Source organism: Microtus ochrogaster, chromosome 2 (assembly GCF_000317375.1).
Source record: "Microtus ochrogaster isolate Prairie Vole_2 chromosome 2, MicOch1.0, whole genome shotgun sequence".
NCBI lineage: Eukaryota > Metazoa > Chordata > Mammalia > Rodentia > Cricetidae > Microtus > Microtus ochrogaster.
The window spans coordinates 47,309,042-47,327,838 of NC_022010.1; the positions used below are offsets into that span (position 1 = coordinate 47,309,042).

General features: G+C 41.8%; 1 protein-coding gene across 3 annotated transcripts in view; it reads left to right on the forward strand.

The window, feature by feature from the left end:
- The window catches only part of Tbc1d23 (TBC1 domain family member 23), a 54,575-nt gene extending 37,274 nt beyond the window's left edge, over window positions 1–17,301 (forward strand). The window contains exons 12-19 of one of the 3 annotated variants that reach the window (XM_005344946.3): window positions 1,005–1,047; window positions 2,580–2,686; window positions 5,221–5,360; window positions 6,826–6,870; window positions 10,217–10,305; window positions 13,338–13,473; window positions 14,498–14,692; window positions 15,760–17,301. In XM_005344946.3, the coding sequence (XP_005345003.1) occupies window positions 1,005–1,047; window positions 2,580–2,686; window positions 5,221–5,360; window positions 6,826–6,870; window positions 10,217–10,305; window positions 13,338–13,473; window positions 14,498–14,692; window positions 15,760–15,841 (837 nt within the window). In that variant the 3' untranslated portion in view covers window positions 15,842–17,301. The remainder of the gene's footprint in view (window positions 1–1,004; window positions 1,048–2,579; window positions 2,687–5,220; window positions 5,361–6,825; window positions 6,871–10,216; window positions 10,306–13,337; window positions 13,474–14,497; window positions 14,693–15,759) is intronic. The other 2 variants (XM_026786025.1, XM_005344947.2) reach the window with 2 other exon arrangements.
- Window positions 17,302–18,797: the final 1,496 nt, after the last annotated feature.

Here is an 18,797-nt window from a genome sequence, read left to right on the forward strand (position 1 = left end):
CTGGTCTCGAACTCACAGAGATCCGCCTGCCTCTGCCTCCCAAATGCGCCACCACCGCCCGGCCTTTTCCTAAGTTTTAAATCATGGCATTGTTATGTTTTTAATTTATGGGTCCCCAGTTTTTAATTTTATCTTTGCATGTGTTTGTTGAAACAACCCAACTAACTGGTCTTTGTGATTTCCCACTCCTAGTTTTGCTCCTTATGCTCACCTGTTGTCATTTATTTCCCGTCTCTCTTTTGTTTAGCCATCACTTAAAATCATTATGTATTTTTGTTTGTTTCTTAATTAAAATTTAATTAAAATGGCATTTTAGTTAATTTGTTTGTGTGCGTGCAGAAGTGTGCACATACACGCATGACATAATCACAAGTGCAGCAGAGGACAGCTTGTGAGATTTCACCCTCTCCTTCTACCATGTGGGCTCTGGACATCAGAGTCAGGTTGTCAGGCTTGGTGGCAAGTGTCTTTACGTGCTGAGTCATCTCTCTGACCTTAGTTTGTTGTTGTTGTTGTTGATATATATATATATATCCATCCCAGACTGTCTCAACTTTGAGACCTTGAGGACTTAACCTGGAAAGCAATACATCTGACTGTTTAAAAGATTTTAGTAGTTTGCAAAATTCTGTTGTTTCCTTTTTAAAAACAGCTATAATGTTTTTATATTACCTTTTAGTAAAGGACACAAAAGATTTGAAACTTTAAAAACCTATTTTAATTATATTCTAAATGTCATGTCATTCCATTTTGTTTGATTCTTGGGCTGTGGAGTCCATAACAAAGATAAACCACAGTCTTCACAACCATGAAGCTGTCCCCTTTCTTTTGCTCAAGCACGAACCCTACAACACACAAGATTAATACATGGAACTCTGTGCCAAAGTCCAGGCTGTCAAGGAAAAGTGATGTGGCTGAAATGGAACACTAACTACAGACAGCATTTGCTGGAGCTTTAACGAAACTGCGTTTTGTAATAATTCAAATGTTGTCTTTTATTACAGAAAAACAAAGAATATGTTAGCATTGCCAGTGGCGGATTTATGGGTAAGCCTTTAATGCATTAATTTTGCTTCTACTTTTTAGACAAAAAATGTAGAGATTATCAGTAGAACTGATTTAGAGTTACAAGACTAGTTAAGGTGTGCATATCTTCTGTCTCCAGTCATTTAGTATTTTCAGAAAAGAGAAGGCAGCAGAACATACAATAACCTAGGCAATTGAAAGGTGTGAGTATAGACTATCTAGATAAAAGATGTGCTTGCTGTGCAGCTGTCTGAACCTTTTAGTTTTTATTTCCCAAGGTGCTTGGTATCAAACCCAGGGGCTCATGCATGCAAGGCAAGCATTTTACCACTGAGCTACATCCTCTAACTCTTGATTCTCTTGCCTCAGCCATTTAAGTGGACCAAGAGTTTGAGGACCAATTGACTGTGCTACATAGTAAGTTCCAGACCAGCCTGAGCTATATAGCAGAACCCCAGCTCACACAAACAGTAAAGCAAACAAACAAAATTCCCACCATCAGCAACAGCAGAAAAGATGTGTGTGTGCGCGTGTGCATGCATGTATATATTTGTGAGTGTGTGTGTGTGTGTGCATATTTGTGTGTGTGTAAGTGAGCATTGGGGCTATAGCTTATTTGTGGGGTGTTTAGCATGCACAAGGCCCTTGCATTTACTCCCCAGCCCATCTATAATCCCGTCGCTCTGGAGGTGGAGACTGGAGGATCAGAAGTTAGAAGTTCAGGTTATCCTCAACTACCTAGCAAATTTGAGACCACCTTGGGGCAAATGAGACCCTGTCTCAAAAAGTTTTTAAAATGCATAGTGGCTAGTCCAGATGGGATATGTTTAAGTGCAGCACTCAAAAGTCAGAGGCAGGTGGAGCTCTGTGAGTTTGACACTAGCCAGGATTACATCTCAAAAAAAAAATGGTGAACAAGTATTGACACTTTACCTACTATTACTAGAGATCCTCATAACACAATACAAAAGTTGGCTGCTAGTCATATAATTGTCTAGTGTTCCTGCTCTCTTTCCAGCCTACACTGGCCGGGAACTTGTTAGGTACCCCAGGTATCCATGTGACCCAGACTCATGTTCTCCTCCCTCAGATTTTTGAGTGCTGAGTATTGGTGTGTGTCTCGATGGCCAGCCATGGTCTAGAGTTTTAGAAAGCTTTTTCCAGGTTTTTCCCTCCATTAATCTTTCTCTGACCATTAATGCCAAGTCTACACTATTATGGGAAAATGGATTGATGTCTCCTAGCCTTTCTGTTAATTCCTCATGTCTTGAATTCTGCATACATTATCTGTTGGTACTTGAAAGATTGCTTTCTAAGGAGCAGACAAAAAGCCTTCCTAATCTTTCTTTACTCCTGGGACTGCAGAGGTCTTTAGACAAATGGAAAGGAAGGTTTGCTGTGGCCCGGAGTTCTTAGTGAGAGGGCAGGACAGCACCTTTGTTGATTATGTCCTTGGGTGGTTTTCATCTAGTTGTGTTGTGTTTGTTATCCTTTCACGTTTCCAGAGAGTCTCCTATGTCAGCTTTTATTTCGTTTCTCTTGTTTATCATCAGCCCTGCAGCAGCATCTGGCGGACATTAACGTGGAGGGACCAGAAAGTGGATATGGCCATTGGATCGCCAGTACCTCAGGTTCCAGGAGCAGCATCAGTTCTGCTGATGTAAGTCCATACAAATAACATGTGGGTCAATTTCCAGCATGTTGGGGACCAGGCTTGACCAAAATACCCCTAGCCAGAGTAGAGTGTGGGAATTAGAAATATAAGTAAAGAGTATGAAGATGAATTTAAAAAAATAATAAAATGGAAATACAGAATAGTACTGGGAGGGAGTTCCAGTGAATACTGAAATCACTCATGTTTAATTTCCAATTGTTTAAAATATCCCTGACCCCAAAAGGTAGGAGTAAGATAAAAAACTGCATTACCATGATACAAGGAAATGAACATACCAATTGAAGGTCACGGACTACATTCATAGTTAAAACATTCTGTTGCCAGAACAAAGCAAGTCACACTCAACACCTTAGACCAAAACATTCTGTAGGCAAACCACTCCTTGGGTGGAATCCAAAGTTATCTCCTTAAGGGAACTAGAACCCTTGTTTGAGGTAGAAATACATCTACTTTTCTCTTCCTGGAGTACAAGGTCTGGATATTAGCCACACCTGTTGACAATAACCCTGCAAGAGCTGACCTCTCTGATCTAAATCTAGGTGGGGCCTTTGTTTGAGGTAGAAACTCAATAACCTTTAAGGAATAGAGGTGAGTTCCAACTCTCCGACCTTTGGTCAAGGTGGAAATAGGCTCACATTTTTGGGCCTCCACACCAGAAAAGGTGCTTAACTCTTAAACCTCCAGCATAACAGCAAAGATGTCAGAAATATTTAGTACACAACAAGGAATCATTATTGCAAGCTTAATGCAGTGATTGAGTGAGTCTGTACTGAACTGTGGCGCTGTCTTCAGTGAGCTCATTTCATAGGCAAGGAGAATTCTAGGCTCATCTCCACATCTCCTGCATGGGGTTTCTGTATCCTTGCTCTCTGTGAGCTTACACAGTTAAGAGAGTTCAGTCTGTTCCCCTACATGAATGGTCTAAGTAGAGAAAGTAAAAAGTGGCCTACCTAGTATATTCAAAGGTTAGTTATTGTGAAGTGAGTTATATGAGGTTTTGTTACGGGGGTAAGTACAGCTGTTCTGCTTTGGAAATACCTGGACAAAAAGTCTTGTCAGTTGAATTAGATGTTGTTTTATCATTTTCTTAACAAATAGTAGTCATTTCCAAATGTTTATTCTGTAAAACAGAAACAGAAACCGATATGCAGGAGCACATTTACTCTGCTGTTCTTGAGTCCAGTTGAATTTTCTTTGAGCTGCCAACCAGCTCCCAATTAAGACACAGAGACTTGCTATTAATTATGAATGCTCAGCCTTAGCTTAGGCTTGTCTCACCAGCTCTTATAACTGAATTTATCCTATTTCTATTCATCTACATTTTGCCTCGGGGCTTTTTTTACCTTTCTTTCATTCTGTATGCCCTGCTTACCTGCTTCTCTGTGTCTCCTGACTGGCCCCTGGCATCTCCCAGGCATTTCTCTTGCTTTCCTCACGAGCCTACATTCCTCTTATTTATTCTCCCTGCCTGGAAGGTCTGGCTATTCCTTATCCCTTGCTATTGGTGATTCAGCTTTTTATTAGACTAACTAGGTGCCTTAGGCAGGCTCAAGGTAAAACAGCAACACATCTTTATATAATTAAAGATTCTGCAACACAGCTTCCCCGTTTTCTGATTTCCAGTAAGACCCTTGAGCTGTGCTTTCTTTACCTGTACAATAAAATAATAAGAGAATGTTTCCCTAAGGAAGGCCTGGGGACTAGGTGAGCAAGAATATGCACAGTAGTACACTGTAGATGCGTGGAGTTTATCTTCAGCCACGTGATCCAGCCGGGTCATTGTCACATTTGCAGAGGAGGCTTCTCTGAGAATTCCTTTTTACCTTGATTCTCTAGATATACAAGAAAAACTAAGTAATATTTCATTGTGTGTGTGTGTTCTAATTTATTCAATTAATACCCTGTTGATGAGTATTTATATTGCTTTCCACCTTTTTTTTTTTGTTACAAACACAGCTTCATGTGTGTGCACTCATGTGTGGGCCAGAGGCTGACATCTGTCATTCTCAGTCACCTTATTATTTTTGACACAGGGCCTCTTAATGAACCTGGGACTTACCAGTTCAGATAGATTGGATGCCAGTGCCCTTTTATGGGCCCTGTCCCTACCTATTACGGTTCTGGGGTTATAGATGTGTACTGTTGTGTCTCAGTTTCACATGGGTGTGGTGTATTGAAAAGATGCATGGCAAGTACTTTACCGACCTCTAACCACTCCACCAAAGAAGAGACATGGGAATGCGTGTACAGAGTAAGTGGAAAGCTGAACATCTGCACATGCAGAAAATGCTCAAATGTGCTTCTCCCCAAATAGAGTTGAACCTACCTTGATCTAATTTAATTTTAATTGTTTTTCTAAACGCCCTTTGTCCAAATACAGTAGCTTCCTGAGATACACTGGATTTTAGTACTTGCGCATGGAGTTGGGGGATGCAATTCTGTCTACAGGGTCTAACCTTTAACAGTTGTTTATGTGTTAGTCACTTGGAGAGCGGTTTATCGATGCTCTTGTTTTTCAGGGCGATTCTTGTAATGGCTCAAATGATAGAGGAATGAAGTCCCTTGTAAATAAGATGACTGTGGCTCTAAAGACAAAGTCTGTTAATGTCAGAGAAAAGGTCATCAGCTTCATTGAGAATACATCAACTCCTGTGGACCGGTGAGTTTCTTACACAGTGTGGACTTAAGATGGATGAAGAAGTGTATCTCAGTAGATGAATTTTGTTGAAGTATTATAGAACAGGATCGTACATTTTGTCAGATCTGATTTCATCGTAACTGCAGGTCTGAGCTTACAGCTTGTGTTCACTCTGTAGAGCCCTTTCCCTGTTTTCTGAGGAAGAGCCATCTGAGTTTGACCCTTCATTCCATTCATTAAAAAAATCCCCGTGTCCCTGTGTTCATGGTTAATAATTCATAGAGCAAGCCGGGCGGTGGTGGCGCATGCCTTTAATCCCAGCACTTGGGAGGCAGAGGCAGGCAGATCTCTGTGAGTTCGAGACCAGCCTGGTCTACAAGAGCTAGTTCCAGGACAGGCTCCAAAACCACAGAGAAACCCTGTCTCAAAAAACCAAAAAAAAAAAAAATAATAATAATAATTCATAGAGCAACTGTTTCCAAATGCCACCACACACGGTTATTTCATAGCAAGAACTTCTGCTAAAAACCTAGATAATTTGTTCATGCTTAATACAATGGAATTCCACTTTACTAAGTTCAAATCTTCATAGGAATTTGTTTAAAAATACAAACTCCATTTTCCCATGAATTAAAAGGGGGACATGATGAACAAAGGGCAAGCAAATTTGAGGCTATTTGTTTTGCTGTTTGTGAGCACAGAATACACTTTTTTATGTAGTCTAATTTCACATGTGCACATTCTGCAGCCAGGATAGCTATGAGTGTGGCCAAACCCCAAACTGGGAACTTAAAACATTACAAGATACTTTTGCATGTGTGTAACTTGATTACCCAGGTCTCAAGTGTGAACTTTCTGACGATGTCATGTCACAGTATCAGAAGCTGAGTCTTTCCAACTCAGATACGGAATTCGTTTCTGAGCAAGCCTGATGGTGAGCATGAGTTGGCATTTGAGCTCCCTCTCCTGTCTTCGTTGCAAGTATCAGGAAAGTTTAACATGTGACATGAAGAACTGAGTGCCCTTTCTAGTAGAGTGCACACGCATACAAGAGGTAGACCCTGTTTGGTCAGCACTAGGTAATGAGTAGGGAATCATCTAGAAGAGCCAATATTGATCAAGCCAAAAAGATTTGTCTGCTCAATAAAGTTTCATCTACTCTTAAAAGCCAAACTCTTAGTTAGTGCTTCTGAGTCCCTGGTCTTTTGCTGCTGCATTTTGTGTATGAACATTAAAATTTTTGTTTTAAAGTGCACTAATTTACTTTATGATTGACTAATGACGACTGTAAGTTGAAAAGACCGATGTCTGGTGGAGTATCACATAAAACTGGCTTCTCTTCATTTTCCTTTGTGCTTGAGATGATTGAACTATTTTCTTTAATGTATGTGCTGGGTTGAGAAATTGATTTTATTATGTATTTTCTAAAGTTGCTGCATTTTTTTTATAATCATTTTGTTCTATCCTCTGCCTTGATTTGCTATAGAATGTCTTTCAATCTTCCTTGGCCAGACAGATCATGTACAGAGCGGTAAGCCATGATTAGAGCAGCTCTATCGTGCATCCCATCCGTTCCCTCTAGCATGCCTCCCGCTGTCTGTGCGTCCTGCTGTCTGTGCCCCCCTACTGACTGTGCGCCCCCTGCTGACTGTGCGCCTCCTGCTGTCTGTGCGCCCCTGCTGACTGTGCACCTCCTGCTGTCAGTGCGCCCCCTGCTAACTGTGTGCCTCCTGCTGTATGTGCGCCCCCTGCTGACTGTGCGCCTCCTGCTGTCTGTGCGCCTCAGCTGTCTGTGCGCCCCTGCTGACTGTGCGCCCCCCCCCTGCCGTGTGTGCGCCCCTTGCCGCCGTCAGTGCGCCCCCTGCTGTCTATGAACCTTGTGCTGACTTGGCTAAAGTTTCCTGCTGCTCCTTCCGAAGCTGACTTTCTCAGTATGCTCATGGGAGTGTCCCACTCTGGCATTGTGCTTTCCGTTTTGTTTTGAGCTTGATTTTTTTCCCCTTGCATGTTTCCATCTCCCATTCCTCAAATAAAAATCAAACTTGCTCAAACCCAAGGACTTTATAAATTCTGCAGTTCTGATTCTAAAGGAGGGAAAGGTGAAACAGAACAGAATCCATGGAATCAGAAGTTAGCAGTGTTCCAATAATTGACCATTCTCTCCTGCCCTTACATAAAATTACAGCACCTAAATTTAGAAACAGTTCCTGGTCCGAAACCTGATGCTGGAGTTAAACTAAGGGTCTTGAAGATGCTGATACATGCTCTCTACCATTGAGCCACATCCTCAGCATCAAGCTTTTAAGTCATGTACTTTATGGGCATATACATTTCCTGATTTTTCTTAAGAAGATGTATGCATTTAGGTTGATGAATTAACATATATAAATCTGTTTGAAAGAACTATAGTTCTCGGGTTCTGCATTTGGATTTTCCCTGAAAGACCATGGGAGATTATTTTCTGTCTATTCTGTTTCCTTCTTTCTCCCCAGTAAGATGGCAGTTGATGGTTGATACAAAGATGTGATTTAAGGTTTAAAACTTGGAGTCTTAAAATTAGATAAAGCAAATGAGCACTACGAACTTAACTTTACGCAACATAATTTTCATTCTTGCAGAATTTTCTTCAGCTTAAATATTAACAAATAACACTAGGAAATTACTATAGCAATAACTGAACACTTACAAAAGAAAGTGTAAGGTTGGCGAGATGACTGAGCAAGTAAAGACACTTGTTGCCAAGCCTGACTACCTATATTTGATCTCTGGACCCACATGGTGGAAGGAGAAAACCAGCTGCCACAACTGTCCTCTGAGCTCCACTTCCGCTGCACAGCGCACAGCAAGTCTGTGCACACAGCAAATGATAAGATACGTTTTAAAGAATCCTCTGAGCTCCACTTCCTCTGCACAGCACACAGCAAGTCTGTGTACACAACAGATGATAAGATATGGTTCTAAAGAATCTGGGTAGAAATTAAGCCATTGTGGGTTTACTTTCTCATCATTTCAGTATTTTTAGTAATTGGAAAAACATTTAAGAAATAAGTTGAATAACTTGAATAATTTTTGATTGTTCCTACACAAAGCAATTATAGGACAACTATCTAATTTTACCTTAGGCTGTTTTTAAAAAAAATTGTTCTTGTGGGGAATCCTTCCCTAGGACCATGGAGTTGGCCTCTGGAGCAGTGTTGTATGAGCTGCAGGCCTGCTTTTCGTCCTGCCAGGCTCCCGCACGGCTAGCTTTACACCAAAAATAACAACATACAAATTGTATTCTTTTAAACACTGCTTGGCCCATTATATCTAGCCTCTTCTCTGCTGACTCTCGCACCTGGACTAGCCCATTTCTAATAATGTGTGCAGCACCCCAAGGTGCGCTTACCGGGAAGATTCTAGCCTATGTCCATCCTGGGTCGGAGTTCATTGCGTCTGCTCAGGAGAGGGGAGCATGGCCTCTGATCTCACTTCCTCTTCCTCCCAGCATTCTGTTCTGTTTACTCCTCCCACCTATGTTTTAACCTATGAGGGCCAAGCAGTTTCTTTATTTTTTTTAACCAATGACCTTCCTCCATCAGGGCAGTTTCAGTTTGTTCTTCTCCTAGCTTCGGAATTTTACTTTTATACATCTGTGTGGTCCACACATAGGCATATTTGTTGAAAGCACAACTTACTTAGCAATTTGAATGAATCAAGTTTATTTGAGTTCAGCAAGTTAAAATTTGTCCTAGACCCAGAAACCTACATTAGAAACACCTTGTAGTCTCTGCCACCTTCCAAAGAGCTCCACACTGGGAATAAGCTTTACCACCTGCCTCTCTGGAATGTTCCAGGTGTATACTCTGATACTCCCCAGTGAACATGGTTTGAAAGCTTACAGGATAATTTTGTGTTGGAAATGTCTTAACTAGCTGGAGAGACGGCTCAGTGGTTAAGAGCACTGGCTGCTCTTCCAGAGGTTCTGGGTTCAATTTCCAGAACCCACATGGTAGCTCACAACTCTCTGTAACTCCAGTAGCAGGCGATCTGATATCTTTATACAGATATACATACAACCAAAAACACCAATGCAATATAGAATTTTTAAACAAAATTTTGACTGCTTAATTGATGAAATTTTAAGTACAGGTTAACTAACCTAACTTGTAATTCTATGAGGATTGTCACACTAAGCTCAGTTAGTGTTTGCTTGCTTGCTTCCTTGGAGGAGGTTTGATTTAAAAGTAAATATTTAAGTCTGTTTAAGTGAAGATGTTTATTGATGATTTTCTTCCCCAGATTGAGTCTTGAAAAACAAGAGATTGAGTGTTTTCTTGTTGGGTGAAGTGGGTAGTTACCCTGCAAAGGAAAGCTTCCCTAGGACAATGTATTTTACTGAAACATTTAAATTTATGCTAATGAAGTAGAATCTCAGTCTGCACTAAAACAGGAGCAGCAGTGGTAAAAATGGAGAGGAAAAACTGAGAAACTTTCAGTTTCCAAAGGAGCCTGGAGCCTTCTTGTAGGTTCTCGGTGCAGTAACCGTTACATAGCCCCCACTATAGACTAGAGCTTCAGAAAGGAGAGGGATAGCTTGGGTAATTTTCACAGTAATCCTGAAGGGCAGAATCTTTGTTACTGTTTTACAAATGAGGGGACAGCATAGAGGGTCACTTCCCCAGGCACAGAAGCATCTAACCACTGGCTTAAAAGGGAGCATCAGCTGGACACAATGCCTTTTCATCTACGTAGTTTGTTGTCTTGCAGTTTTAGAATGGCTGTCCTAAGCTATGCGTGGCCTGTGAAGGGCAAGGAACATTCACATTTTGTTTGAATACTTAAACACCTTTGATTCCTCCGTAGTGACAGTCCCTCCTAAACTTGTTTAAACGCAGGCACGTGAGCAGCAGCGACAGAGTGGGCAAGCCCTACCGTGGAGTGAAGCCCGTGTTCAGCATTGGGGATGAAGAGGAGTACGATACAGGTTGGGAAGTGCACTAACCTGCAGATTCGTTTACACAGTCCGCTTCTTAGCCGTGGTTGCCACTGTTAGGGATTGTAAATATCTGATATGCAGGATACCTTTGCAAAAGGGTCGCAACCCATAGGCTGGGAACCACTGGTCTGTGGTTTCTAGGGACGCTTTGGTTTTAGAATTCTTGGATTGTGTCTACTGGAAATCTAAGCAGACCTCTTGCATGGGTCTTCAGCTGAGAGGCAGTTTGTGGAGGTTGTGTTCAGGCCCACATGACTGTGTCTAAATCCCTTTGTACACCCAGCCACGTGGAGCCTGAGGGACCAGAGGAAGGCACAGAGGGTCCCAAAAGGCTGCAGGATGGCACTGTGGTGCCAGGGAGAATCCTTACCTAGGATTGTCTTTGTGTTTAAAAAATCAATTTATTGTTTTTACTTATAATTCCACAGTCTCAATTATGCGATTAAGTGACCATAATTACTATGTATATTGAGTTAGAAACCCAAGTTATGTTAATGTACAAAAATGAGGAAAAGCTTCCTAAATGTCATTGTCCTTTCCACTTGGTAATACTTGATGTTTGCCCATATTATCTGTTTATTTTCTTTCTGTTGTGCATAATCACCTATCTGCGTAGTTTAGGATCCAACTCTGGTATTTTCTGGTTTGTGTCAGTTTTAAGTGGCTACATTGCTATACATATATCAAGATGAACTTTGAAAGTATATCTAGAGAGTTCAGTTAGCAGTGAGATGGTGGCTAAAGAGGAGCATATTTGATTTTCCAGTAAATATTACAAAATGGACTGCTAGAAAACTTGCATTGAAGTAAGTATATTTCTAGCTGTCTCTTTGCCTTGTTCCCTCTCCGTTGCCATCTTCCCACTACCATGCTTGTGTTTGTGCTTCTGATGGTCTTAGCTTCCTTCCTGAGCAAGGAGAGGAAAGTGGATAAGTACCTTGTGGTCTGTTTTATACTTCCCTGCACACACACGGATTTATAATATAGAGAGTGGGACACAGCAAAACCAGGAACCTAGAACTGTGTGTGCGCCAGTGTGCGGGAATGCAGCAGTATTGGGGGACGTATTATAGTTACAGTGCCTCCCTCAGAAAACCCGCAAAGCACTCCCAGACTATTACGATGAGCATCCTGGTGACAGAAGAGACGCGTGTAGAGCTGTTCACACAGAGGTAGTCACGAAAGGGAAAGGGTTCTGACTAGGGAGTGATAACCCGAGGACTTTACTACAGTTAACGGTGGCGTAACACACGATGTTTTCTTTGGCATTGTCTGTATTTTGAACTAATTACTGAAAAGCAATGGGAAAGTCTGGGGAGATAACCCAGTCAGTAAAGTGCTTGATCCTGAGTTCAATCCCATCTACCACTTAAGAAAATTACTGTGCTGGCTATTACTTAGGATTTCCATTGCTGAGGTAAAACACCATGACCAAAACGACTTGGGGAGGAAAGGGTTTATTTCACCTTCCAGCATTCAGGTCATACTCCGTCACTGAGGCAGGAACTCAAATAGAAGCCGTGATGGGGTGCTGCTTACTGGCTTGCCTTTCATGGCTCGCTCAGCCTGCTTTCTTATAGGACCCAGACCCACCCTGCAGAGGTGGTACTGCATATAATGATCTGGCCTTCCCGCCTCAATCATCAGTAAGAAAGCTGACCGCATGCGTGCTCAGACAGGTTACGGGGAATTTTATCAGTGGAGGTTTTCTCTTTCAGAATTACTCTGCTAAGCTGTCATAAAACTAGTTAGCAGAGTGGCCCATGCTGGGAATCCCAGCAGCCAGAATGAAGAGACAAATGGTTTCCTCAGTTTGTCCATTGGCCAGCCAGCCTGGTCTGCTTAGTCAGCACCACGCCAGCGAAAGCCCTGTCACCAAAAGAAAGGTGGTTGTGCCAGGCATGGTGGCGCATGCCCTTAACCCAGCACTCAGGAGGCAGGAGGCAGGGGCAGGCGGATCTCTGAGTTCAAGGTCAGCCTGGTCTACAGAGGGAGTTCCAGGACAGCCAGGGCTACACAGAGAAGCCGTATCTCAAAAGCAAAGAGAAGAAAGAAGGAAAGAAAGGTGCTTGTGAATGGAGTGGCGAGGCCAGATGGGTTGACCGGGAAAGGAACTTGCTGCCGAGTATGGCAACGTAAGTTCATATTGGAAGGATAGACCCAATTCTTATCTGCGCCCTACAAAAGAATCTGTGCCCCTACCTCTGTCTGGCACCCACACACATGTAAAAATAAATGGGCTTGGAGAGGTGGCTCAATAGCACTCGCCGCTTTTCCAGAGGACTTGCATTTGTTTCCCCAGCACCCACGTCAGGTGGCTCACAACTGCTTGTCACTAATTCCAGGGAATCCAGTGCTCTCCTGCCTCTACAGGCATCCCCACACATGGCATACTCTGACACACACATGCACACTAATAAAAATAAAAATATTTTAATAAGAAGGAAATCAATTACTATGAAAAGTAAAAGTGTAGTTGGCTTCTGAGGGTTGAAAGCAGGGGTTATCCCCTGACCTCCACAGGCGCTTGCACACTCACATGCCCTCACAGGAACACACATATGCAAAAAAGGGAGGAACATTTATAATTATTGACCCTAGGTACTGTAATTATTTTTTCTTACATTAGAAAAACAAAATTAGAATGTTGGGTTGTTTTTTTTTTTCATGAAAAAAATGTGTCCCTGATGTATTGCAGGTTGAATTTGGTGTTATTTTTTATTTAAAAATCAGAAACTGACTAAGGCGAGGAGTGTGGCCTCCTTTACTTTGAGAGATGCTGATTGACAGGCAGATCATAGCTGTGTTCTTTTTACCAGAACTCTTCAGTATGCACCCTCAGTAGTCTGAACTGACTTTCCTACCGTAAAATTGTTGTTTCTAATATTCCATAATATTGCCAGGAGGGTTAGAATGGCTTTTCTCTCTCTCCTGAGTTCAACACACACCAAACAATGTCAGGTTTCTTAGATGTGTTTGAGGTGCTAATGCCCCTGTTTAATGCTTTTCTTTCTTCCTAGATGAAATTGACAGTTCTTCAATGTCAGATGACGACAGAAAAGAGATAGTAAACATTCAGACCTGGATAAACAAGCCAGACATCAAGCATCATTTTCCCTGCAAAGAAGTCAAAGAAAGTGGACATATGTTTCCCAGGTACTTTTGAAAATGTCTTTAGAAATAAACTCGAATTGGGTGAAGTTGATATAAAAGTAATAGCAAGGACTCTTACTCAAGTGCGAAAACACATAACTTCCTACTGTCAACTTGATTTAGGTGTCTCGGTTTTTAAAGTTTTTAAGTAACCCGTAGTTTGAAAATTCTGAGACAAAACATTGAGTACATTGAACGCCTCTCCTGGATATGTCGGCTTTTGGCCTCCCTTCAGGGTCCCATAAATGTAACACACACTCAGGTCAGGAAGAAGCAGCTCCCCCTAAATGCGTCAGCACAGAACAAGCGCATTTTTATGTAATTCTAAAGTCATTACTTCATCTGAATGTTATTCAGTTGATGTTGCCCAACACTGAGACCCTGGAATTTTCAGTGTTCCCATGTTGGCTTGGCTAGTCTCCTTCCTTTTCCGGGGCCACCCTGCATTGTCCGCCACTGCTCGGCTCATCCAGTGTATGTTCGGACATTACCTTCTCCCTGCAGACTTCAGAGTTAGCTCGCAAAGCGCTTCACATTCTAGGCACAGCTGAGAGTTTGCTTATTATTATGATAAAAGTGAGCTTTGGGGGTTTGCTGGTTTTGGTTTTGGTTTTTCAATCTATGCCCATTTTGTCTTTAGGATTTAGTTGCAGAATATTATAAATATATACAGAAACCCAAAAATTGCCTAGTGGCTTTTGATATTAGGCTATAGTGTGTAGTCAGAGAATACTTTGGGAATAGATAATTCTGTTAAAAGTCTTGAGAATGGCAGGATAGTCCATTTGAGTTAAAAATTATTTATATATTGTGCTGGATTTTTAACTATAAAACTCTTAAATAGTTGTGGTATTATTGATTAACAAAACAATTTTGCATGAAATTAAAAATATGTAGCTTGTTTATAGAGTAGCTTCATAGATAACTCAGAAATAAGTTCAAGAAAGTTGAATTTTCTTATAATTGGAGCTGTTGAAATAACATGTCTGCTTTGAATCACATTCATTTAAACCTTCTGTTTTTCAAGTCACCTGTTGGTTACTGCAACACATATGTACTGCTTACGGGAGATTCTTTCTCGGAAAGGACTGGCTTACATCCAGTCCCGACAAGCACTAAATTCTGTAGTTAAAATTACCTCCAAAAAAAAACATCCTGAGCTGATTACCTTCAAGTATGGAAACAGCAGTGCTTCTGGGATAGAAATCCTGGCTATTGAAAGGTAAGTTTTTTTTTTTATATGATCTGAATGAATACAAGTCATTAAACAGTTTCCTTCTTGATTGTGGTGAGTGGTGTTGGAATAGGACCCTGAAGCCCTCCCCTCTAGGGACAGTACCCTTTGTCGTCTTCTTCCTAATACTTGTTCATATTTGGCTTCAACATTGGTGCATGATTTCACTAATGCTGTAGCAAATTTCAAAAACTTGTCGACACCAGGATCCTTAAAAATAATCTAGAGGTTGAGAGAGATGGCCGAGCAGATGAAGGCACTTGTTGCCAAGCCTGGCGACTGAGTGAAATCCCTGAGATCCACATGGTGGAGGGAGAGAACCAACTCTCCTGACCTCCACTTAACACTGCATGGCATGAGCACCCCCATACAAAAATAAGTAAGTGTAACATAAAAATAAAACAATAAGAAATAAGGCAACTGTACACACTCTGCTTTGGGCTTGAGGCCTAGAGCTCAGGTCCCAGCACCCAGAAGCCATGTCCAGCAGTTCACAGATGCTGTACCTCCGCCTGCAGGGCATCCCACACCCTCTTCTGTTTCTGCGTACACAGTCACACATGCACACATGTCTACCCACATAGTGGCACACAGGCAGACATGGTGCTGGAGACGGAACTGAGAGTTCTACATCTTGATCTGCAGGCAACAGGAAGTAAAATGCAACACTGGGAGTAGCTTGAGCATAGGAGTTCTCAAAGCCCACCCCCATAGTGACACACTTCCTCCAACAAGGCCACTCCTTTTGTTCACCATTTTCCTTCAAATCACCACAGCAAGTGTAATACTTTACCTGTGTTCCATTGGACATTATATATACTTATTGGCAGTTCAGAGATTCTTAGCTGTGCACTATATGAAAAACCATATCACTTTGACTTTTAGATTTTCAAATAACGTTTTGCTTATCTGTCGAGGCAAGTTTGTGGGAGTACACAGGAGGGCATCTCTGCGAGCATCGGGGATCAAGGCAAGCTCCTCATTACAGGTGATCTCTCAGCAGACCCTGAAGGGGAGGTGCTGTATTAATACTAGCTGTGTCTTTTCTCCCATAGGTATTTGATTCCGAATGCAGGAGATGCTACCAGAGCCATAAAGCAGCAGATCATGAAAGTGTTGGATGCTTTGGAAAGCTAACGTAAAAGAAAGCTATTTAAGTGAAATTAAGGCAACCAAGAGAAACATGAAAATATATTTCCTGACTCAATACCCTCAGAGACCTTTCATTTGCTCATGGGGTGCCTGAGTAGAGGGGTCTAATACAAATTACTGTAATCAATCTCGGGATGGGTACACTTTTTTAAAAATTTCTTTTGCATCTTTGGTTTTATAAGATGATTTATTATAAAGGTCAGTTATTAAATGACTTTGAAGTAACTGGCCTTGTGCCCTATGGATCGGGGCACAGAATGCAGTTCTGTTTTGAAGAGCTGTTTTAAGAGACATGCATCCTTTTCAGGTTTGGAAACAGCCGTACACATCCATATTTGCAATGTCTTCACTGAAATTTAGAGAGTTAATTGCGACATTGGGTCTTGCTACAAAGAGCAATATGAGAAAATTAAAAGTATAGAGGAATAATTAGCTGACTGTTTCTATTCTGCTTCATGGAATGGATGGAGATGATAGCCAGCTCAAAGCAGAGCCCATAGCTCTATAAGCTCTGAAGCATCAGTCACACCTTCTCCACTCCAGTGGGGATTATTTGGTGACTAATTGCCTCACAGACTCTAACCTCCTTCCCAATGGTTGCTAAGAAACAGTTAACAGGATCAGAAGTAAGTAGGCATGTTAAGGTTCAGATTAGCATTTGGGACAGGATTGTATCTGTAAAAGTGTCATTGGCCTTTATTACTTGGTCCATTTGGTCTAGGATATTTCAGTTTATGTCATGAGATGATCACCTGTGACCGCACTGACGTCCAGTTAAAAGACAGATAAATCAGCGAGCCATAGAAATTTCAGTGTTTTTCTATCACTTTCTAAACATTTTCTTTTGGTTTTGTCTTCTCAGTAAAATTTCAGTAGTTGGAACTATTTGTATTCTTTATTTATCCCGCAAGCTGAGACAGCTGTTTTGCAGCTTGCTCAGGTTCATCTCTGTGGCCCATATCAGTCACATGCAATGAGGGATCCAGAAACAGCTTTGGGACCATGGGATGATTTTCATAAAATCTGTTTGAAAAAATAGTAACTATAACCTGCCATGTCATAAAATGTAATAGATGCTCTCTAAGGGGTTGGTTGATAGAAATATCCAGATGTGCCCCACTAGTAGCCAGTTATTTTAATTTGCTTAATGGAAATCAAGTGAAATAAAGGTAACACAATTAAAAACTTTATCCTAATATTTAAATAAGAACAATTTATTTGAGTGGTTGAAGACATTTGCATGAAATTGCACCTGTGCAGTACTTGATATTCCTAACACTCCCCCAACTGTTGTATTGCAGTTTTCCGTTTTCTTGACGCCCTCTTTGAAATGGCCTGGTCTCATTTTCAACCATCTCAGCTGGGGGACTTTTTCATAATATTAATGTAAAGATGTTTGTGTTACTGTTTATAAATCACACCTGTAAATAAACTGATACAGTTTGCTCAAAACTTCTCTTCTCATCTTATATCTTATGTGCAGATTAAACATTTCTGCTGTATTCCTATTTCCGTTCATGTCCCTTAGGTATTTTAAAACTAATAACATTATTTGGGTACTGGGGTTAAAAAAAAGAAGACAGAGGCAGGAGGATCCCTTGAGCTCAGGAAGTAATGGTCCTGCACCTTTTCCTCCTCTCTTTACTGGGACAGATCAGTAGATCTAAAGGGACTCTGGCCAGCTTGGGCTTGGGCTTGGTGGGTGTTGCTCTGGCAGACCTTATCCTCCCCCATTCCTGCTTTGCTTAAAAAAAAATGTTAGATTACATTCCTAAAGTGGCCACTTCCTCCTCATGAGGCTAACTTGACTACCAAGGTTCAACTCTTAAAATACTAAAGTACAATCAAAAGCCCCCTCGGGCTCACCTCATTAACATGCCCAATGAAAATTAAACATCTCACCCTAACACTGGCTTTCCCCTTGTAGCTTTACAAACTGCCATTCATCTGTGCACCACGTCTGTCTCCTCTACCCGGAGGCAGTCCTTTGTCCCTCTGGAACAAGTACTCCTGCCCCCTTTCCCTTGTTCCCTCCCCTCTCCCTCATCCTCTGTCTCTGGTCTTTCACTCTTATTCCCTGCCCTCTGTCCCTCTGGGCCAAAGAAATCTCCTTGTGCCAAGAACTTGCCCTTGGGGTTCCTAAGCTGATACTTTCCCTTTAAAGATCCATCTCTGTAGACCTGGCTTTCTCTGGAATAGTTGTCATGGCTACCAGGTCAATGCATTTTCTAGTGCAAGATGGAGATGGGGTGAATGTTATATCTGGATGAAATAAGGCCATACTGCAACCCACTCATACACACCTTCCAGCTCATACATTCTTTACCTGTCTTCCACAGTGTCTCCAGGTTCTTAACAGAGATGTAAAAGATGATTCTGTGAGCCCTTTGAGATATGATGCGGGTGCTGGGAACTAAACTGGAGCAGTAAGTGCTCTTAACCACTGAGCCATCTCTCCAACCCATGCACTGACCCTTTTAAACGGCTGTTTCTGGTTCGTTCTTTTCCCCCAGAGATACCACACCCCAAAGTTTGTAAAAGCTCAACCCCCACAGGATGCTCTTTGGCCAAATTTTCTTTTGGGGGATTTGATCTTCAGGCTTTCTGTTGTTTCTGTCTTGTCACAGCTCCATAATTCCCTTGCTTCCACGCTCTGTAAATGTGGCAAGGTACGTACTTTGACCCCGACCACTGGAAACATTAGAAAGCGGTGTAGCTGGGTGTGGTACGCTACTCAGTCCCTCATTCAGGAGCTAGAGTATGAGGAGTAAGAGTCAAGGCGGCTCAAAGCTACATAGTAAATTAAAAGGCCTGGGTTACAGGAGACCCTGTCTGAAAAGCAGAAGAGCCCCCAAACAAATGAAAACAACAGCAATGGGGCTGGAGAGAAGGCTCAGCTGTTAAGAGCACTGGCTGTACTTCCAGAGGTCCTGAGTTCAAT